The sequence below is a fragment of the Ovis canadensis genome, chromosome 12 (assembly GCF_042477335.2).
Source record: "Ovis canadensis isolate MfBH-ARS-UI-01 breed Bighorn chromosome 12, ARS-UI_OviCan_v2, whole genome shotgun sequence".
In the NCBI taxonomy this organism is placed as follows: domain Eukaryota; kingdom Metazoa; phylum Chordata; class Mammalia; order Artiodactyla; family Bovidae; genus Ovis; species Ovis canadensis.
Genome location: NC_091256.1, coordinates 69,185,713 through 69,208,560, shown reverse-complemented (window position 1 = coordinate 69,208,560; position 22,848 = coordinate 69,185,713). Strand labels below are relative to the sequence as shown.

Here is a 22,848-nt window from a genome sequence, read left to right as displayed (position 1 = left end):
AATGCTCAAGTGTTAATTGAGAGGGCAGCACATTAAATCGTTATTAGTCATTAATACTTCAGCACAAATTAGTTGATCAGGTTACTGAGAGGTGTGAAGGGCCCTGAGGAAAAGATATCATTTTGATGGAGGTGGTGGGGAGTTGAATGGGTGGGGCAGAGAGGGAGGGAAGGAGGAAGGACCACAGTATGTCTCACTCACTCACTCACACCCATTCACATCCACACACACACACACACGCACCCACACACACACACACACGCACCCACACACACACACACACACATACACCTTCTGCTTTCCCTTTGGAGCCTGCCGGGACTGTACTCACAGGTAAGGCTTTTAAGAAAGGTTCCAGCCACTCCTCAGCATCTTCCAGGCAAGAATCTTGCCTGCGCCTCCACGGCCAAAGGGCGTGTAACACAGCCGTCTGCCTCTAGGGGTCTCCAGTGCCCTGAGGCTTCAGGAGGATGCCGACCTTGCTCTGTTATCCCGCAGGGCTCACATCCCAAAGGGCGAAGATTGCGGAAAGGGAAAGGGGCGCGGGCTGGGAGCACCCCTACTACCCCCTGCCCCCCGGGAACAATGCTCCTCTACCTCCCCAGCTCCTGCCTGTCGGCGCATTTATAATATGCTAAATGGCTGAACACAGAGTGAGGGGAGGCAGAAATTAACTGCCCCCGCACTCCCTACCGAGTGCTTAAGCGTTCTTATAACCTCAAGGGGATTCCAAGGACTTCCCTCTGCAGCCCCACCCCGCACTCTTCCCGGAAGCCCCATCTCAGCTATCCGACTACTCCGGAGCGGGAATCGCTGCAGGCTCAGCCTGGATTCGGCTGCTGCCCCCAGAGTGAGGGTCAGAGCAGGGTACCCCCTTTGCTGTTGGGGCTGGACTCTGATGGCCAGACCGTCTCTGAGGTTGGGTCTGAGGGAGGGAAAGGACGGATAATGGGCGAGGACCACAGCCTGGCTCCTGGGAGACCTGGGTGTCCTATGAAATCAGAGTCACTGAAGGCCAGAGGATCCAGAGATTTTTTTTTTTTTTTTTTAAATCTCACAACTGAGGAGCATCACGAAAAGTAAGAAACTTTGAGAGAGGCACTATTCTTCCCCATCCATGCTTGAACAGGCTGCAGGGTTGGCAGCAAGACTCCGGCTCTCCAACCCATGCTGTGTCTTGGGTTTGAATCCTAGCTCCACTAGTCACTCTAGTTGTGAGATCTTGGGTAACTGACTTAACCTCTAAGTACTCTTTTTTTTTTCTTTCATTTTTATAATGGGAATAGTGATACCTATTGCATGGGCAGGCTCAGTCACTCAGTCGTGTCTCACTCTTGGTCACTCCATGAACTGCAGCCTGTCAGGCTTTTTTGCACATGGGATTTTCCAAGCAAGAAGACTGGAATGGGTTGCCATTTCCTCCTCCAGGGGATCTTCCAGACCCTCCATTGACATGCAGATTCTTTACCACTGAGCCACCTGAAGCCCATCTATTGCAAAGGACGTAATTATAACTAAAAGATTGCACAGCTGGTACATTTGGTGCCTAGCACTGTGTGTGGCACACCACAGGCATTTTTAGGCATTGAATTTCACACATCTTCAATGACCAAGAACAAGAGGAATTCATCCTAGGCTCCCTTCACAGGTGTGTCAGCATTAATGATAATCTTATATTTTAAAATCAATTTTAGTAAATGAATCATAAGCCCGGTGTTTTAAAGGAACTCTAGCACGGTGATTTTCAACGTGTTTTTGAACAGCCTTTAGGTTCCAAGGAGATGTCTCAAGGATCACTTGCAGGTAAAGAAAGAGAACTGACAGGTGGGGAAGCTCTGGGCCCCCAGACCTGCTCCAGTCAAAGACATCTGCTTTTATCTGCTTCACATATTGGGGTTCTGGGTAAGGATTTATTTGATTAGACTTCTACTGCTTTTAAAAAAGGTTAAAACTGCTGGCAATATACCTTTGTGTAATTCAGGGAAACCTTTCCTCCAAGCATAAGGACACTCACCTCTTATTTCATTTGAACATGGAGTGCACCTATATCCAGAAGCAGAGGCACTTACATTCCGCCCACACATCTTAAGTGCCCAAGATGTGTAAAGCATTGCACTTAAAACTTTGTGACCTTGTGACCTGCTCCAGAAATACCCTGAGGGTTTAACAATGCTTCCATCCCACTCCTAACCGATTTAGCCTTGTCCTCAGAGCAGCTACCCCGACGTTAACCACAAAGGCGCCCTTTCCCCTTCATGTTACCTAAGACAATGATCACATTGAAAGTCCAGTGTCAAAGAGCACTGGGCCTTGGGATCTCACAAATCTGAGTTCAAACCTGAGCTCTGCCACTTCTAAGCTGAGTGACCTCAGGTTATTTTATGTCCCTGAACTTAAATTTTTTCAACTATAAACTGAAGATAACAACCCTTCTCAAAGTGTTGTTAGGTGATTAAATGAGCAGTGCCTGGCGAGCGCTTCACATGGTAACTGCTGCCAGGTAGGTCTGGATGCTCTAGCATCCAATTGCAAATCCCGAGGCTAGTACCTGACCCTCACTGACCATAGCTAAATGCCATTTCTGTTCTCGAAGGAAGTCAATGTCTTGGGAGATTTAATACTTAGGGACACACAACCAGCAGCTGTCATTTTCTCAACGCCCATTGTGTGGCAGGTACATTGCTGATGTTTTTCAAACACTGTCTTTAATCTTCATGATGTTTGTACTTCATGATATAAGGGGCTATCCTCTCCATCTTACTATATGAAGCTCAGGGAGGTTGTGTAATATATCCAAGGTCACACAGCTAGCGAGTGACCAGGAGTAGATCAAAGCCCAATTTGTCTGACCCCGAAATCAGGAGCCTTTTCTCCCCACCTTGCTGACTCTCAGAACTTTTCCTGTGAGGAAAGCAGAGGGCATGGCACAGGAGCAAGAGTCTCCGGGTTTTGCCTTCCCCAGTTTCAGTCTGTAAACAGGAATGATACTTCATAAGGTTATAGTAAAAGATTAAATGAGAAAATATAGGTTTCAAAAAAAGCCTAGTACAGTGTTTATCAAGTATGCTTCAGTTGTATATTAAATAGGTGTGAACTTGCCCCCTCCCAGGTTTTATCTGCTCTCCAAATCATTTATTTTTTTAATCTTTACTACCATCCAGGTTAACTGGCAGTATCTCAGAAGCACTGCCCTCAGTATACCCCTCCCTGGTCAAATTCCCATTTCTCCCTCCAGTCCAATTCACTTCTTGTCTTGTTAAAAAAATAATTTTCCTTTTCCCTTTTGCTCACGCCACTGGCTCGTCTCCAGCCTTTTTTGCTGTGCCCGTGCCTGTCACTTAACTAAGGCTCTGAGTGACACGTCTTTCACAGGAGAGGCATAAACCAAGTGGCTCGGCAGAGCAGGGACACACACGCGTGCAAATGTGTGTGTCCACACCCCCCACCTCTGTGGAGAGCAGGCAACCAGACATCCTGTGAGATGCGTCTTAACCCCAAAGAACAGAAGGACAAGTGGACTGATGGGAGAGAGCTTTGCGAACATGTGGGCCATGTGCTGCTTCCTAGCGCTTGCGCTGTACGCCCCCTCCCCCAGCCCTGGACCAAAGCTGGTAACTTCAGTGGTGGCGGATGGTCATTACATTACAGCCACCAGAACTTGGTTACTGAGTCCACAGTTTCTTTTCTTTAGACCCCAGATTCTATCCCACCTGGAATTTCCAGGTGGCGCTAGTGGTAAAGAACCCACCTGCCAATGCAGGAGACATAAGAGATACAGGTTGCATCCCTGGATGAGGAAGATCCCCTGGAAGAGGACATGGCACCCCACTCCAGTATTCTTGCCTGGAGAATCCCATGGACGGAGGAGCCTGGTGGGCTACAGTCCAAGGGGTCTCAAAGAGGCAAACATGAGTGAAGCAACTTAGCGCGCACACACGCAACTGATAGATCCATTTCCAATTTAAATGTTCCCTTCTCAAAGACACCTTCCCTGACCACCACCTCAATCACTCTCTCCTACTGTACTCCATTTTGATGCTTTTCTTCATTATCAGCACTGAAAATATCTCATTTATTTGTCTACATATTTCTCTTCATGGATATGTAGTAATAAGCAATATAGACTCAGTATCTAAACTGGGTTAGAATGTCAGCCACCTCTTACTAGCTGTGTGACTTTGGAAAAATTATTTAACCTCCCTGGGCTTCCAATTCATCATCTGTAAAATGGGAATATAAGATTTATTAAAATGAGAATGATAGAATCATGACATGAAGGCAATGAGTTAATATATGTAAAACCTTCAGTATAGGGCCTGACACCTAAGTCCTACTAAAGGGTAAGTACTTCTGTGTAAGACAGATAAGGACTACACATTAAGTACCACTATTATCAGGCATGTCAATAGTAATCATTATTATGATTATCATCCTCTAGAGTGTAAGCATCTTGATGGCAGGGTTTTTATCTGTTATTCGCTGCAGAACTCCCAGTGCCTAAGAAGAGTACCTGGTACATACAGTATCCATAATATTCTGAATAAGTATTCCTGACAAATGCGTCTTAGAACTCCAACCCCAACCGTGCCTCTGAGTGCAGGAGAGGGCCATAGGAACAGATCACTGTAGTGTGCTTGGTATAGTACAAAACAGAGTTTGAGTGAGATGTGCAGGGGTGTAGAAGAGGAGGCAGTTAATTCCTTGTCTTGGGCAAGTCTTCTCTTCCATAAGGAGAGTATCCTTACGGAGTGTTAAAGCTCAGTAACCCTCAGGAAACAGACCATAGGGCAAGGGAAGGTTCTCCACAAAAGACACAGCACATCTAACAGCTTGGGATGCTGAGGAAACTGCCTGTGGTTCAGGTAGCTGGACTGAGAAGGGGGAAGGAAACAGAGACGTGGAGGGGCTGCTGGACCAGATCCTGAAGGGCCTCCTCTTTGTGATGCTAACAAACTTGGGTTTTTCTCCTGATAGCAGGGAGGAGCCACAGGAGAACCGTCCTAAAAGAAACAGCATAATGGCATTTACCAGTTTGAAAGATCACTCCAGCCAAATGAGATGCTGGATTGGGTAGACCTTAAAAAAAGGAGACAGAGAGACCAAGTACAGGGTAAGTCCAGGTGAGAGGGATGAGAGCCAGACAGACAGGGGCTGAAGGAGAAGGGAAGGGGAGGATGGCTTTGAGAGATCAGCAGGAGGTATGTCTCCTTAAGTCCGAATTGATTGGGTATGGGGGTGGATTCAGATGGGTAGATCTTACCTTTTCCCCTTTGCCTTTCACTTCTCTTTTCTCAGCTATTTGTAAGGCCTCCTCAAACAACCTTTTTGCCTTTTTGCATTTCTTTTTCTTGGGGATGGTCTTGATCTCTGCCTCCTGTGCAATGTCATGAAATTCCATCCATAGTTCTTCAGACCCTCTATCAGATATAATCCCTTGAATCTGTTTGGCACTTACATTGTATAATCGTAAGGGATTTGATGTAGGTTGTACTTGAATGGTCTAGTGGTTTTCCCTACTTTCTTCCATTTAAGTTGTGAATTTGGCAATAAGGAGTTCATGATCTTAGCCACAGTCAGCTCCCAGTCTTATTTTTGCTGATTGTATAGAGCTTCTCCATCTTTGGCTGCAAAGAATATAATCAATCTGATTTCAGTATTGACCATCTGGTGATGTCTATGTGTAGTCGAGTTTTCTTTTGTGTTGTTGGAAGAAGGTGTTTGCCATGATCAGTGTGTTCTCTTGGCAAAACTCTATTAGCCTTTGCCCTGCTTCATTCTGTACTCCAAGGCCAAATTTGCCTGTTACTCCAATATCTCTTGACTTCCTACTTTTGCATTCCAGTCCCCTATGATGAAAATGACATCTTTTTCGGGTGTTAGTTCTAGAAGGGTGTTAGTTGTAGATCTTCATGCTGCTGCTGCTAAGGCACTTCAGTCATGTCCGACTCTGTGCAACCCCATAGACAGCAGCCCACCAGGCTCCCCCGTCCCTGGGATTCTTCAGGCAAGAACACTGGAGTGGATTGCCATTTCCTTTTCCAATGCATGAAAGTGAAAAGTGAAAGTCAAGTCACTCAGTCGTGTCTGACTCTTAGCGACCACATGGACTGCAGCCTACCAGGCTCCTCGGTCCATGGGATTTTCCAGGCGAGAGTACTGGAGTGGGTGTAGATCTTCATAGATCTGTTCAATTTCAGCTTCTTCAGCATTACTGGGTGGGACATAGACTTGGATTACTGTGATATTGAATGGTTTGCTTTCTGTCATTTTTATGACTGAACACACGTACTGCATTTCAGACTCTCTTTTGTTGACTATGTAAGTGAAGTCTCTCAGTCGTGTCCAACTCTTTGCGACCCCATGGACTGTAGCCTACCAGGCTCCTCTGTCCATGGGATTTTCCAGGCAATAGCACTGGAGTGGATTGCCATTTCCTTCTCCAGCGGATCTTCCCAACCCACGGATCGAACCCAGGTCTCCTGCATTGTAGACAGACGCTTTACCATCTGAGCCACCAGGGAAGTCCTATGTTGGCTAAGAGGGCTACTCCATTTCTTGTAAAGGATTCTTGCCCACAGTATTAGATATAATGGTCATGTGAATTAAATTCACCCATTCCAACCCATTTTAGTTCGCTGATTCCTAAAATGTCAATGTTCACTCTTGCCATCTCCTGTTTGACCACTTCCAATTTGCCTTGATTCATGGGCCTAACATCCCGGGTTCCTATGTAATGTTGCTTTTTGGAGCATCAGACTTTACTCCCACCACCAGTCACATCCACAGCTGGGCATTGTTTTCGCTTTGGCTCTGACTCTTCATTCTTTCTGGAGTTGTTTCTCCACTCTTCTCCAGTAGCATACTGGGCACCTACCTAGCTGGGGAGTCCATCTTTCAGTGTCATATCTTTTTGCCTTTTCATACTGTCCATGGGGTTCTCAAGGCAAGACTACTGAAGCGGTTTGCCATTCCCTTCTCCAGTGGACTACGTTTTGTCAAAACTATTCACCATGACTCGTCCGTCTTGGTTGGCCCTACATGGAATGGATCATAGTTTCATTGAGTTAGATAAAGCTGAGGTCCACCAACTTGATGGACATGAATTTGAGCAAGTTCCAGGAGCTGGTGATGGACAGAGAAGCCTGGCATGCTTCAGTCCATGGAGTCGCAAAGAGGTGGACATGACTGAGTGAATGAACTGAACTGGGGGTGAAGGGAGCTGTGTGAGAGAAAGCAGAGCTCAGGACAACCTGTCCTTCTTAATTTTGCCCCTGGGGGATTGGTCATCCCATTAACCAAAGCAGGGAATTTGGAGAGAGGAATCATTATGTGTGTGAAACGGGTATATAATGTGTTCGCCTGTGAACATTTTAATCTTGGCAATCATCAAAGTGAAAGATGTTTGGTTGGAAAGAATGTTGACATTTGTCATGTGCCTGGAACTGTGTTTGGCTTCTTATGTATTTCACCTCACTTAATATTTAGAACAGATCGAGAGATGGCGCATTATTATTTTTTTTTTTTTTTACAAATGATAAAACTGAGGTTCAGTTACAATCCCTACTTTACACAGTGAACACTGAAGAACAGTAAGTAAACCAGTTTGATTAAGCAAGATTGAATGAAGTGCATATAAAGTGAGGGATCAGAAAGTTTAGGGGGAGATCATGGAAAAATTTGAATTGAGATATTAACCACCCCACAGGGATGTTGTGAAAATTGGTTGAGAGAAAGCTGATAAAGCATTTCGTAAACTATTGAAGGCTGAACAAATATGAGGAATTCCTGTTGTGGCCAAACCTTATTGCAGCAAATAATAATAAAGAACATAACAATGAGTGGACTTTAGTGTTCAAATCTGTACTTATTAAATATAATTCAACAATTATGTCTTCTCCCCATTCTTTTTACTGATAGGTCCACAAAAGAATCTCTAACATATAGCAGTGACTTTTCTTTCTCCCCACCAAACCATCAACATATCTTGTTTGAAGGAAAACTCTCCCAAGGAAAGATGATGATATGGTAGGCGTGAGAAGAAGGAAGAAGGGGATTTGAAAGTCAAACAGACCCTGCTGCTGCTGCTGCTGCTAAGTCGCTTCAGTTGTGTCCGACTCTGTGCGACCCCATAGACGGCAGCCCACCAGGCTCCCCCGTCCCTGGGATTCTCCAGGCAAGAACACTGGAGTAGGTTGCCGTTTCCTTCTCCAGTGCATGAAAGTGAAAAGTGAAAGTGAAGTCGCTCAGTCATGTCCAACTCTTTGCGACCCCATGGACTGCAGCCTACCAGGCTCCTCTGTCCATGGGATTTTCCAGGCAAGAGTACTGGAGTGGGTTGCCATTGCCTTCTCCACAAACAGACCCAGCTGATCCCAACTACTGTGTCCTAACACTTTAGAGTGAGACTCTAAAGATATTTAACTTGGATATTTCTACTGTCAGGCAGAAACACAAAAAAGTTAAGGATAAAATTCCTAGGCCTCCTACCTGCTAATTGTTTCCATGTGAACTGGGAGTAACAATGCTCTCCAAATGCTTTAGACTGGGCTGAGTCACAGTTGACAAGGTCATCATCAAAACAGCCAACTTCAGCTATCTGTACCCTCCTTGACTTTCAGTTTTGGAAATACATGACAGACACTCTCTGGGCTGCTCACCATCCTTCCATCCAAGTTCTCTCTCTTTATGTTTCTGGCCCCTCTTGTTTTAGTAAGCCTCTGTTCTTTCTCCACATTAGCTGTCACTGCTCTGCAAAACTAGACCAGCATTGCCCAAAAGAAATAGAATGTGAGCCACATTAGAGTAAAGGGAAATGGGTGAAACTAATCATAATATATCTTATTTAACCCCAATATTAAAAGAAACTGTGGTATTTGACATTCTTTTTCTTTAAGCCATGTCTTCAAAATTCAGTGTGCATTTTTACACTTTCGACACTCATTGCAAGTGCTCAAGAGTTACACGTGGCCGGTGGCCACCATACTACAGTGTGGGGCAGAGCTCAGTCCTGGGAGGTATCAGATTGCCCACCCTTCACCTAATCCAGCATGCCAGGTATATTTATGTTTCACGTGAGCTTCAGTGAAAGGAACGAAGGAGCATTTGGCTGTTGAGAATTCCATACTCTAATGATGTTCCTCAATCTTACTTCCATCTGCACGGCAGAGCAATAGTTTCCAGAGACAGCAGCCTGCATCCTAATCAGTGAAATGAGACCCATCCCTTGCAGCCCCCAGGCTGAAGGACAACTGGACTGTCTCTCTTCATCCCCAAAATGGAAGGGGCTTTGGCCCATGTCGCTAACCACATGCCCATGGGCCTGGACCTCTAGGTTAGCTCCCAAACATGGCAGGCAATAATTGAGAATAAAATAAAGGGCCTCTGTCCCACCAACCAGCTCAGGGTCACTTAGCATAGGAAACAAAGGTGACAACAAGGCCTAAGGGAGAATTTTCAGGAGAAAGCACATATCCCTGAGGACTTGTCCTTAGAGTGAACTCCTGGGGCCAAGCAATCACACACCCACCAGGCTCTTGGGGACCTTCCTTTTGACCTGAGAGCCACGATGAAGTGACTTTAGGTAAGTCAGTCCATTCTCAGTGCCCCACTGGAATTTTGTCCATGTCAGAATGGGGCCACCCAAGCAGCCAGCGACAGGTGGAGAGAATGAAGGTCTTAAACCAAAGGAAGGCTGAGGAATAGGGTTTCACCAGTTCTGTGTTTGCCTTGACCCCTTCGCTAGAAAACAAGGCTCACGACTGGAGCCAGTGTGTGTGGCTGTCAGGTCGGAGCCATCTCCGGGTGCCAGGCAGCCCTTGGCCCTTCCTTGGCTGGCAGATTGACTGCCCCCCTCTGCTGTTCAGCTGAGCAATCACAGTTCCTCGTGGTACAGCTGCGGGCGATACTGCACCCACCCTCTTGCTTTTGTGGTCTCCTCCTTGGTGACTGCTACAGCATATGTTTTATTAAAAAGGAAAAGGAGGGAAGATGAGAGGTTATGTACATGGGCACGCTCAGGAATCTTAAGACATAAAGTCTCCTCCTCAATGCTAAATGCCTGAGGGCTTTGGCATTTTGCTGGCTCCAGGTAAACCCCAGTAGGGATATTTGGGTGGGGAAACAGGAAATGAAGGAAAATCAAGGCTCTCACTCTCAGGAGATTCTCAGTCTAAAAAAAATATGAGAAGATTTTCTCATATTCTCTTGAAATTTGCCTACTCCCTCTGCCCCCAATGTCTTTCTCCAAAATTTTTGATATGCTATTGATAAGCTCTCTGACCCTGAGCACTATCTTTCCCATAGTATATGGATTAGACTTGAGGGTGGGTAGAAGGCTTAGGTAATTTTCAGTGTCTAATGAGATGTCCAACATTTCAAATCCCTCCATCTCATGTGAGGGCAGCTTCCCCTAGGCCACTCTATGCTTCAAGTAATTAATCCAGATGTATGCAGTTACCAGGATCCAAGTGGAGAAGTGGCTTAGAGCAAATCCCATGGAAACATGCAAGCCTTGAAGTTTCCAGCTCCCTCAACTGTGCTGCAGTGAGCCTCTCTGTCAACTGGGATCTTTTTACCATCTCTCCCTCTCCAAACAAATCCCACTCTATCTCCCAAGGCACAATTCAAATTTTCCTTCCTTGGAATACTGAGAGCTCTTGTTATCTGTACAAATCGATTGTAGATGAATTAGGTCAGCCTTGTGAATTTCTTGTATTGAATGGCACGGCTGTTTAGAATGTCTGTTGTCATTTACCTTTCCCCCAGATGTAAGCCTATTTTCCTAACTAGAATGTAAGATCACTGAGGGCAAAGACAAGGTTTTATAAGACTTTGTATCCCTCATAGCTCTTAGGTCAGTGCTAGAGGCAAAGTCCTAGGTTACTGCAGCCTCCCATTCCTGCGAATTATAGAACAGCTGAGTCAAATCATGGCTACCACAATTAAACCATTCCCTAGGAGATATCTGGAGAGCCTGGGGGTGATTTAGGAGTGACGAGACCCAGAGCCATTCCATAGTTTCCCTGAATTGTTCCAGAGTAAACTAGTTCATCTTTCCAAGATCCTCTGCCCTCCTTTTTCGAAGGAGGCTAAACTCATTCTAGCTCTACTTGTTAGGGTAATCAAAGATAAATGAGACCATAAGGCATGTGAAGATTAATTAGATGAACTCCCTAAAATACCTCTAGCCCTTTGGAAAAGTATGCCATTGTAAAATGTACATACAAGGTCTTATTATTTAAGAGAAAGAGTTGAATCACCAAAAATAGTCTGCACAGTGTAGAAAACAAAACGCTATCCGGGAACCCTCAACACTAAGCACCCCACTCAGCAGAAAGTGCCCACACAGATGTCTCCAGTCCCTCCAGATTTCTTCTTGTTTGTGAGCTAGGGAGGGATTTTGGAGCACCGTCTCAGAGGGGATGGTTTTTGTGCCAGGCTCCCCAGTGGCCAGCCTGTGTCTTGGGAGAAGGGATCAGAAGGAGTTGATGACGCAGGTATGTTCTTTGCCCTCTGGTCTTGCTCAGTAAACAACCTGTTAGAAGGCCAGGAGGGAAAACCCAGGGGATGATCTTAAGGGCCTAAATGGGGGAAGACATCCCCCATCCCTGAGTCTGGCCCAATGCTAACAGAGCAGGAGCCCTCCTCACTCCCCAGCTCATCCCTCCTTTCCTCCTTTCTTGTGGCCACACTGCAGCACACATCACTACATTCTTGGAGACAAAGCCAGCCCCATTTTTGGGGAGGAGTGAGAAGCAAGAGTCCGGGATGGTACTGTCTTCTCCATGGCTGCAGAACAGCTGTTAAACCCTTTGGTGCCAGCTGCCCTCCAGCAGGGAAAACCATGGTCTGATATTTACTTCTTCCTCAAACATTTCACAGTATCCAGGCTCTCTACCAACTCAAAACATATCCCTCCTCGAAGGAACAAAGCATGCGTTTTTCCCCACAGTAGGAAAGTAGTCAGAAGCTAAAAAGAAGGTATACACACACACACACACACACACACACACACACACATATGTATAGCAGCAGCTGTGATAGAAAATTTCAGGATCATTGTGACAGCAGTGCTTGGTCATGCCCCGAGTGCTGCAAAGCAACTTATTTTGGATGGAAGGGAACTCCAGAGGGTCCTGCCGTCAACAAATAATATACACATAACTATGTGAAACCAAGAGGGAAAACACACAAACTCCAGAATCACTTTGCTGTTGTCTGATGTCATCAGACTGCCCCCCAGGGGATTTTGTAAAATACTTTAGCTTCTTGGTTAACACTGGCAATTGCACGTATTCTAGGAAGCATGGTCAGAAAGAGAATCTCTTCGCCCTGCACATGTCTGGAGAAGACAGAGACAGAAATACTTGACTTCCAATATACCGTTTATTCTCCTGATGGCTCTATGCTGACAGATCATTGTCCCTGCTGGATGAGGCTCAGATTGCCCAGCTAGAAGCCTGGCCTGTTATAATTGCTCTCCTTTTAACAAAAACATTTGCTTCTGCTCAGGGCACCTGACTCCCAGAGCAAGGAAGAGCACACACACAGTTCTTTATAGATAGGGTCTGTTCAATCATGTTACAGTGCATTAGCTTGATTATTAGTTAATATTTTGCTTAGGTCTATATACCCTGGATAAATATGTACCATGCAGAGGGACTGCTTGGTGAGCAGAAAACTCCTCTGGGCTGGAAGAGCAGCTCCCAAGTTCATGTTCCAACTAGGTAGGAACACTCCAGGCATCTGGGGCCTGGGCAGGGAGTTGCACATGCATGGTGCTTCTAGAGGCAGCCTGCTTCCTTCATATAGCTGTTAACAGGCACGCACACACACGCACATACGCGTGCACACACACACACACACACACACGAATAGGCAGCATTAGATGTGTACCCAGAAAGATGGCCAGATAATCTCAGCATGCCCCTCCTTCCAGCATAGCAATTCTCTCCCCAGTGTCCCCAGCAAGCTACCAGTTTCCACTCAATCAGTGGGGTTCCTGCTGTCACCCTGGGGAGACTATTTGCAACCCACAGGGTTCACTCTTCAATCCTTATTTGTTCCTGGCTGTATGTGCGTGGGAGAAAGAGACAGGCCTCTACAGACATGCCAGGGAGCTCTATGGACATGTGAATAGCGCTCTAGGAATCTGTGAACATGTGGATCATGTATGCCGACCTCAGCTCTTGGGGGCCCGTCCCAAACATAGGGAGCCATGTACAGTCCAATCCAGCATCTGCTGGGCAGGCAGAAGTCCTTGTCATCTTCTGCAATTATGCAGCCTGACAGGTTTTCTGAAGCTAATGGGAGTTGCACTAACTTTGAGGACTTAAACCAAGCAAAAGCAATGTAGGTCAGGCAGAGTGCCCAAATCGTGTGACCGCCGTGAAACCAACACCAGGAGGCAATAACAGGACGGTCTCAAGCTAAACCCCGAAGTCCACTGCTCAGCTCCACAAGACAGAAACTAAGAGGCGAGGGGGATCATTCCCTCTGCCTGCAACTGCCAGGCACCAGGACAAGAGGGCTGTAGGAGAGCAAAAGCATCCCCTTACCAAGAGACACACCAAAAAGACAACGAAAAGGGAGGGTGGAGAAAAACCGCCAACCCCCCCTGCACTGTTACCTTGAGTCCTGCAAGAGCCCTCCTTGCTCTATCAGCTGCTCCCCAAACCTCCACCGCCTGGGAGGAGACTCCTGAAAGGTTCCAGGGTTTTGTGCAACATCTCCAATGGCAGCTTTCCAAAGTTTTTACTTCATGATGTCTCGTGGCTCCTTCTCATTTGGGGAAAACGTGAATGCCTTCCCCTCAGCGTGTGAAAGGGAGCGGATGTCTCTTTTCAAATCTTGCTCCCGGCTTTGCTGCTGCCGCTGCCGCCGCCGCGCCGCCGTTAGACCACTTGCCTGCTGCCTTCTTCCAGCTGAGCAGCCAGGATGCCCGGCATCCACAGCATGTTTGAAGTGGGGCTCAGACGCTGGGTCGGGGCGCTCGCGGGTGGAGAGGGAAGGAAAGTACCAACCCCGACCCCGGGAGTCCTCAATCCCTGCACCGAAGAGAAAGCCAAGCTCGTGCCTTCCTCCCAACTCTGTAGAGACTCACTCGCCCTGTCTCTCTCCCGGAATTACTGCCTTGCCCATGGGTAGAGACAGTTCCTCCAGCTTCACTGCTCCCTCGGCTGCCTGCAGACCTGCCCGGACGCTCGCCGCGCACGGCAGGTGCACATCCCCGGGCAAATGCTAACGGTGTCCTCCGAGCTCAGTGAAGACGCTGCCCGAGCAGCCGCGGGCAGAGCAGCTTCCGAGGCGGGCGGATTCCATCCCAGGCTGTAGCCCAGCGTGTCCCCGCTCCGACTCCGCGCTTTTCACCTAAGCAGTTTCACCTGCAGACTCACACACCAGATGAGTGTCTTAAGATAACAATGCTCCCCTGCCTGCCTCTCGCTTTCTTTCCTATGCACGTAGGTGGGCAGCCAATGAGACGCAGCGCCACACTCCCCGCGGGCGCCCATTGGCTGGGAGGCTTGACTGGGGGCGGGCTCAGGGCCTCACCGGCTGTCTTCTTTGGTTAGCTGGCTGGCTGGGGTACCAGCTCTGTTAACCCTCCCAGCTTTGCAGCAGAGACTTTTTCTTTCTTTCTTTTTTTTTTGGTATGGATAAGGGAGCCTTGGATAAATTCATGACTGGGGAGTTGGATAGTCGAAGAAGGCTGAGGAACAGGAAGAAGCTTGGAAGTTAATTACATTTTCTTCTATTCTTCTGAGTTTCCATAATCATTTGTCCCAGACTATTTTGTTTGCTTAACTAGAACTTGCAGAGATAAGGACCCATTTAAGCCATTTTCCTTCTAATTTGAGGTTTTATTTGGTTGTTTTGTGCATTTTAGCCTCTTGGTCACGGTCCTGAATTACTTAATTAGAAACCACTCCCCAGGTGAGAATATTTATCTTAGTGTATTTTCTCCCTCTCTCACATACATGTACACACATCATAGATCAAGGAGAGAGAGAGAGGCAAAAGACAGCAGGAACTCAGTGAGCAGACAGAGAAAGAGATCTAGAGACTCTGAACAGCTAAATCAAGAAACATTATGGCCCCAAACCAGGACTGTGAAGACAAAGGCAAAGAAAAGAACTTCAGGTTTCTGGGGCAAAATCAAGAGGAAAAAATGTCCTGCTTCCCCCAGAGTAAATTGTTTTGCCTGTGGTGTTTTCCTTGTGCGTGCCTCTTTTCACTTTAGTGTGTGTCAGGAAGAGGGAATCTCCACTTGGTTTTTAAAGGAACACTAGAGAAGTCAGAGGAGAAGGCAATGGCACCCCACTCCAGTACTTTTGCCTGGAAAATCCCATGGACAGAGGAGCCTGGTGGGCTGCAGTCCATGGGGTCGCTAAGAGTCGGACACGACTGAGCGACTTCACTTTCACTTTTCACTTTCATGCATTGGAGAAGGAAATGGCAACCCACTCCAGTGTTCTTGCCTGGAGACTCCCAGGGATGGGGGAGCCTGGTGGGCTGCCGTCTATGGGGTCGCACAGAGTCGGACACGATTGAAGTGACTTAGCAGCAGCAGAGAAGTCAGAACAGGAACAGCCTTGTTTCTGTGTTTCTGTGAAGCAGGTGCTGTTGCTGAGCCTGTGAATTGAGAGAAGAGAGAGAAAAAGGAAGAATGAAAGCTAGAGAGAGAGATGGGGGTGGGAAGGAAAGAGTAAAGGAAAAAAATATTAACTTTGAATCAAAAAATATGAAATATAGTTCTAAATGTCCTAGTGAGGGTGCAAAACTGAATTAATATTTCCAGCTAACTAGCATACTGCACTAAATTTTGGCAGAGCTTGGGAGCGTAACAGTTGAAGAAAGAATCCAATTCAACAGAAGAGCTGGGGGTTGGAGCTGGCAAAGGGATGTGAGGGGTTCACACTAACTTGTGTGATGGGGGAAATATGGAGAGGAAAATACGAAGTCAGAAAGGGAGAGAAGTGTTTTGATTTAGTTTCATTTAAAAATGGAAAGCAACATTAAGGATTATTTTCATAAAGAAGCAGAAAAAAGAAAAGCAGGCAGAGGTTAATCGAATGTTGAAGTAGTATATATACCAGGATTATCTAAAAAGCATCAGGAAGCCAGCTGTTCTGAGTGAATGGGGAAAATGAGAAATATTCCTCCCATACATACCGCTTAGCTCCACTCATCTCTTTCACCTCTACTGCCTCCTCTGCATCTTCTATAGATTTGACCTTCTCTCTCTGGATTGTAGGTATCTTTTTGCCTTAAGCTACAAAACATGTCAGAGAGCAGTCCCCAGGATAAAACATGGAAGTGGACCAGTGAAAGTCTAAATCTGTTACTGTCCAACGACTGAGTTATTTACTCCTGCGCTTCCTAGAGACAGAGGCCCCCGGAACTTTCCCTGGTGAAAAGACACCAAATATCGAGACTCCTATAAAAAAAAATAGTAGAAAGGAGTGGGTAAAGGAAAGGGGAAGTTGAACAAATGACTACCAATCTTGAGGGAAGGAAAGTTAAAATTTCCAAAACCTCTAAAGAAGAAGGAAAGAGGGTATAGAGTTGGGAGAAAAGAAAACAACTTGTAGAAAGAAAAAAAAAATGCATCTGCTTTCTTCTCCTATAGGGTCCAAAGCCATGTAAGAAACAGCTTAGTGAGGTATACTAGACGTTACGAGACCACAAAGAAAGCTGAGCACTGAAGAACTGATGCTTTTGAACTGTGGTGTTGGAGAAGACTCTTGAGAGTCCCTTGGATTGCAAGGATATCAAACCAGATCATCCTAAAGGAAATCAGTCCTGAATATTCATTGGAAGGACTGATGCTGAAGCTGAAGCTCCAATACTTTGGCCACCTGATGTGAAGAACTAACTTATTGGAAAAGACCCTGATGCTGGGAAAGATTGAAGTCAGGAGGAGAAGGGGACGACAAAGGATGAAATGGTTGGATGGCATCACCAACTTGATGGATATGAGTTTAAGCAAGCTCCGGAAGTTGGTGATGGACAAGGAAGCCTGGAATGCTGCAGTCCATGGGGTTGCATAGAGCCAGACACGACTGAGCAACTGAACTGAACTAGATGTTACAAATTCCACGAGTGTACTGTTTGATATATTTTTGCCTATACATGCATCCATGTGATCATTACCCACAGCATTTCCAGGAAGCTTGTCCTGACATTCTCAGCCCAAACTCCCCTCCCTGCAGAGATAACCACTATTCTGACTTCCAGCATCAAAGAGTAATGTTACCTGGTCATGAATTTCATAAATATTATATCTTAGAGGATAACCTCTTCTGTGTCTGGTTTCATTCCCTTATGTCTGCAAAATTCATCCACATTGTTGCGCAGTATTTTTTATTGCTGTGTAGTAGTCTATCACATGACTGTATGCTATTGATGCATAGTTGTTTCCATTTTTGCTTTACATGAGTAAACATGCAATTAATGTTCTTGTACATTCTTTTGGTGGACATATCGTTTATCCTGGGTATATGCCAAAGAGTATTAGTCACTTGATTTGCTTTTGGTTACTACATGGGAAAAAAATCTCATGAAAAAAGTTCTGAAGCCTATTTTCTTTCTGAAATAATTGAAGAGTGGCAAAGGCTATCACTTATGAGCACCAACTGTCTAAAATGTTAGATCCTTTATATACATAGTCTCATTTCCTTCTCACACCTATTCTAAAAAGCATGCGTTATTGTTTCTGTTTTGCTAATAAAAATGTAAGACACTATGTTGGGAAATGGCCATTGACCTTCTAAGGGTGTGTGTGTGTGTGTGTGTGTGTGTGTGTGTGTACGTATGCATGCACATAAGGACTCTGTGAAGGGACCTATGGGTAAAGGGAGTGATGGAAGTCTCACTTCATAGCTAAGGGCTGAGATTCGTCTGCAGATAAGAGAGAATCTGGAGAACACAGTGGTGGACAGAATGGCATGGGAGGAGTAAAAATCCATTGCGGACTTTAATTTGGTGGGGATGTGTTTGTGTGTTGCGAGGGAATGGGAATGGGACAGTGTAGTAAGCATAATATCTACCAGAATAAATAGTATGAAATTTGAAACAGTTTTTGAATTTCCAAACTATGGTGTTTGAACTTTATCCTGTGGGAAAAGAAAAAACTAGAATGGCATGAGGAAAGTAAGATTTCATGAAGATCAACCTGGTAGCTGTCTAAGAAAGAGTTTAAAAACAGGAGAAGCATTCAAAAGCTATTATGAGTCAGGGAGCAAGGCCATTGGAGCTGGAATATGGAAGTTGGACCTCAGGAAGAAAGTCAGGGTTGGAGATGACAGAACCTGCTATTTTATAGTGTCTTAGTCAATATAAGTATTTGTACTTACATAACCTGTGGGATGGGCAGAGATCAGTGGCCCCATTTTATTGAGGAGGACAATAAAGATAATAATAGTCCAGGTTCAAACTGATTTGTCTCTAGGATGATATGCATGTTTAAAGTGGTATTAAAAGCTGCACTGATGGCTATGTAATATATACATATCTGTTATTAATATGCAAAATGATAATGTTCCAGCTGCTGGTACTGCTAAGTCACTTCAGTCGTGTCAGACTCTGTGTGACCCCATAGACAGCAGCCCACCAGGCTCCCCCGTCCCTGGGATTCTCCAGGCAAGAAAACTGGAGTGGGTTGCCATTTCCTTCTCCAATGCATGAAAGCGAAAGGGAAGTCGCTCAGTCATGTCCAACTCTTTGCGACCCCATGGACTGCAGCCTACCAGGCTCCTCTGTCCATGGGATTCTCCAGGCAAGAGTACTGGAGTGGAGTGCCATTGCCTTCTCCAATAATGTTCCAGGCTCACCTCCAAATAAGCAAATTATGGAGTTGAGACTTGACTTCAAGTCTATTGCTTCACTACATCATGTTGCCTGTATACAAAGCTAGTCATTTAGATGTATACACATTTCTCCCAGTCCCATTTAAAAGTAAAATATCATACAGAAGAGATGATCTAGTTCCCGTGAACTTCAACTTCTCCCCATCTCTAGGTGTTTACTTCCCTAAGAAAAGGCCACGTGACAGTGTATGCATATTTACAGGAATCCAGTGCCCTGGCAATATACTATCTCTTTTCATTTGCATAGTCCTCTTGCTCAACCCTTCCACAAATTCCAAGTCTTTCCAATTCAATTTGTTGTTGTTCAGTCACTCAGTCGTGTCCAACTCTTTGCGACCCCATAGACTGTAGCATGCCAGGCTTCCCTGTCCTTCCCTATGTCCTGGACCTTGCTCAAATTCATATCCATTGAGTCCGTAATGCTATCTCACCATCTCATCTTCTGCCATCCTCTTCTAAATGGACATTTAATCCATGTACCCTTTCTCTTGTGATTGTGAATGAGAAAGTATGTAAAAATGTAATCATGTAAAAACTATAGATAGGCAAAGTAAAGTCAATATTGACTTATCAGAAAATCAAATGGTTCACTTGGGTTTTTTAAAATGACTCAGTACACTTCAGAAAATGAGGAAGAAAGATTTCAAAACAATAATAGATTATATGCTACTCAAAAGCACGAAGAGCATTTTTCCTAGAATCTGCCCATGCTTAGTCTAATGCACAGCATATGGTAGGTATGCAAATGTTTACTGAATGAATTACTGGGAGCCATTAAAGTCCAAAAATTATCCATGGGTGTACCTAGATGTCCTATAACTGTAGTGGAAAGAGCCCTAGGCAAAATCTTGTTTGTGGTCTTCACTCCCCCACTCCTTCTTGGCAGATTGATCTTGGGTAAACTGCTTCACTGGGGCTTCCCCCACTGGCTCAGAGGTGAAGAGTCAGCTGGCAATGCACAAAGATCCCCTGGAGGAGGGTATGGCGACCCACTCCAGTGTTCTTGCCTGGAGAATCCCATGGACAGAGGAGCCTGGTGGGCTGCAGTCCATGGGGTAGCACAGAGTCAGACACGACTGAAGTGACTAAGCATGCATGCATGCATTGGAGAAGGAAATGGTAACCCACTCCAGTGTTCTTGCCTGGAGAATCCCAGGGACAGAGGAGCCTGGTGGGCTGCCATCTATGGGGTCGCATAGAGTCGGACACAACTGAAGCGACTTAGCAGCAGCAGCAGCAGAAGCGACTGACCACAGGCAAGCATGCAAACCACTTCACTATTTCACTGTCCTCAACTTCCTTATCTGTCAAATGAGAAACTGGACTAATAGATGATCTGGTAGTTTCATGCTATTTCTCACATTCTAAGACCAAGTGTATTTTCTCGTTATCACTCTAATTTTTCAACGGGAAACCTTGAGTAACAAAGTTAATACTGGTTTTTATGCTAGAGAGAGTAGGCAAAAGAGACACCATGGGGTCTTTATCTCAGTATGTCCTATAAAGATGAGTTTTAAAAAGTCATTAGCTGATAAATGCTTTTTGCAGTAATTTGCAATGCTACATGGTAATAGTTCTCAGATATGTTAAAAAAAAAAAACCTGTTATAAAGTCTTTATCTCTTTTCTTATAAGCAAGACTTTCACTCCTTAAATGTGACCTTAAATATATGACTCATTTTCTTTATTCCCATTCATCAACTAGAGTAACCTTGTCAAATATATGGCAAAAGCTTTTTTTGTTGTTTCTTTAAAAGGACATACATTCAGAGATGCCAATAAATAGACACTAGGTAAAATGAAATCGTTCTAAAGTGGAAATCCTCTTTAAAAATGGTGGTGTATTAAATTCCCAGAGATTAGAAATTATTTATAACATAGTCTTACAGCACCCAGTATTTAAGTCAGCATTGAATAAATGTTTAAGGGCAAACTTTTTTTTTTTTAATTAAAGTATAGTTCATTTACAATGTTGTGTTAGTTTAGGCAAACTTTTGAAACAAGTTTAAGGTTATCCTGTAAGAGAAAGTTCAGTTAATCATCAGATACTAGCACATACAAAAATCACTTTTCTCCCAGTTTATTGTATACTATCATCATTTTGTTAAGACTTAAGGCATTACTGTCCAGCACTAATGGAAACAAAACTTTCAAGGGTTTTTGTTGTTAGTGGTGTTTTTATTATCTACCCTGTTCTATTCTTGATTGGACTGGGTTTGACCTGGCCCATGCCCAGGGATATTTTTTATTCCTTTTCCATTTGTTAAGGGTATCTAGAAACTTTGTTTTTCTCACATTTTCTTCCAGCTCTGTTCTATTTACTGGATTCTGTATAACTAAAGGCTCAACAATTCTTTGAGCTAGCTCTGCTTTTTCTATCAATTATAGCCAGCTCCAAATGATCTTTATATTGCTTATCATAGATAAGATTGGTAACAAAAATGAAACGGAAGAGAAATAGCAAATAAAAGTTCTAATTCCCTGCTTATCTGTATGTAATACACTGACTTTGTTATTTGTCATTCACACAATCTATCTATATATATGTACATACAAAATATTCCCTCTAAACGTATTTCTGCGCCGTTAGTGCTGAGTAATAAGACACACGTGCATTTATTCCAGCACACGCTTATCCAGTATAAAAGTCCAATTTTAGTGGGTAAAAACAGACAAGAATGGAACCACCTATATCTACAAAACAACTGGGGGAGAATTTCCATCTAGAGACCCCTCATTACTGGCTCTGAGGAAGCACATTTAAACGGGTGTGCGCGCGCGCCCTTCCCAAGCCATCAGGAAGATAATGCGGGAGGGAAGATTTTGCATTGGAAAAATGGTTAGGGAAAAAAAAAAAAATGCTGTGCAGGTAGTTAATAGCTAAGAGCGTGCTCCTGCTGGGGGGATGCAAAGGAGGAAGGCGGCAGCACCGGCTGCCCGCTGGGGGCTGACCTGATTCCCCAGAATCTTCAGCTCCCTTCCTCTTTCCTCCGACGTCCTTCCTTCTTTCTTCTCTCCCCACTTCCCCCCAACCTCCCCTCTTGCCTTCCCCAGATAAGCAGCTCCAGGAAACAAAGAGCGCGCGGGCTCTCCTTAGCCCTGCACCAGGCCAGCGGCATCTCTGTCCGGGGGACCCGGGCTTTCCCGGCTCCGCATCCCCTCCCCAACCTCCCCCGCCTCCCGCGCTCGCTCGCTCGCTCGCTCCCTCCCCGCTCGCTGCCTCCCCCACCTTCGCAGCGCTGGGAGGAAGGCGGCCGGGGCTCAAGATGGCTTTAGCCAGGCTCTGCGCCCTGCTCGCCTGCTGCTGGGGGCCGGCGACGGTGCTGGCCACGGCCGCCGGCGACGTGGATCCTTCCAAGGAGTTGGAGTGCAAGCTCAAGAGCATCACGGTGTCGGCGCTGCCCTTCCTGCGCGAGAACGACCTGAACATCATGCACAGCCCCTCGGCCTCCGAACCCAAGCTCCTCTTCTCCGTACGCAACGACTTCCCTGGAGAAATGGTCGTGGTGGACGACCTGGAGAACACGGAGCTGCCCTACTTCGTGTTGGGTGAGTCCCGGGGGAGGTCGAGGAAGCCCGAGGCGCTGGCCCGGCGCCCCCAGCCCCCCCACTCTGGCTCGCTCTCCACACCCACTCGCCGACTACCTCCCCTCCCCCACCCTACCTCCCTGGATCCGCCCCGTACCCAGACCATTCTCCCAGCCGACCTACAGGCGGGCGCTTCAGTGCACCTGACTTCTCCCCCGAATCCGACCCGGATGCTGGGCCTCCCGCCTCCCCTGCGCTGCCTCGGCCCCCAAGGAACAGGTTGCCCGAGTCCCTCTGAAACCGTCCCCGGCTTTCATTCATAAGCATACGCACCGGAGCACTTCTTTGCTGCTCCCAGCTCAACTCCCAGAAGCCCTTTTCCTGCTCCCAGGCCACAAGCTCAGTTCTTGGTTTCAAGCCCCCTGGACCACCCCCACCTCCCCCACCCCGCCCAC

General features: G+C 45.9%; 2 protein-coding genes across 2 annotated transcripts in view; one reads left to right on the top strand and one right to left on the bottom strand.

Annotated features, from left to right (window-relative positions):
* BRINP2 (BMP/retinoic acid inducible neural specific 2) overlaps positions 1 to 14,419 on the bottom strand; it is a 144,008-nt gene extending 129,589 nt beyond the window's left edge. The window contains exon 1 of the mRNA XM_069546137.1: positions 13,628 to 14,419. The gene's annotated coding sequence lies outside the window, so the exon portion shown is untranslated. The remainder of the gene's footprint in view (positions 1 to 13,627) is intronic.
* Positions 14,420 to 21,955: 7,536 nt separating this feature from the next.
* The window catches only part of ASTN1 (astrotactin 1), a 368,181-nt gene continuing 367,288 nt past the window's right edge, over positions 21,956 to 22,848 (top strand). Inside the window, exon 1 of the mRNA XM_069546136.1 lies at positions 21,956 to 22,414. Within this exon, the coding sequence (XP_069402237.1) occupies positions 22,132 to 22,414 (283 nt within the window). The 5' untranslated portion in view covers positions 21,956 to 22,131. The remainder of the gene's footprint in view (positions 22,415 to 22,848) is intronic.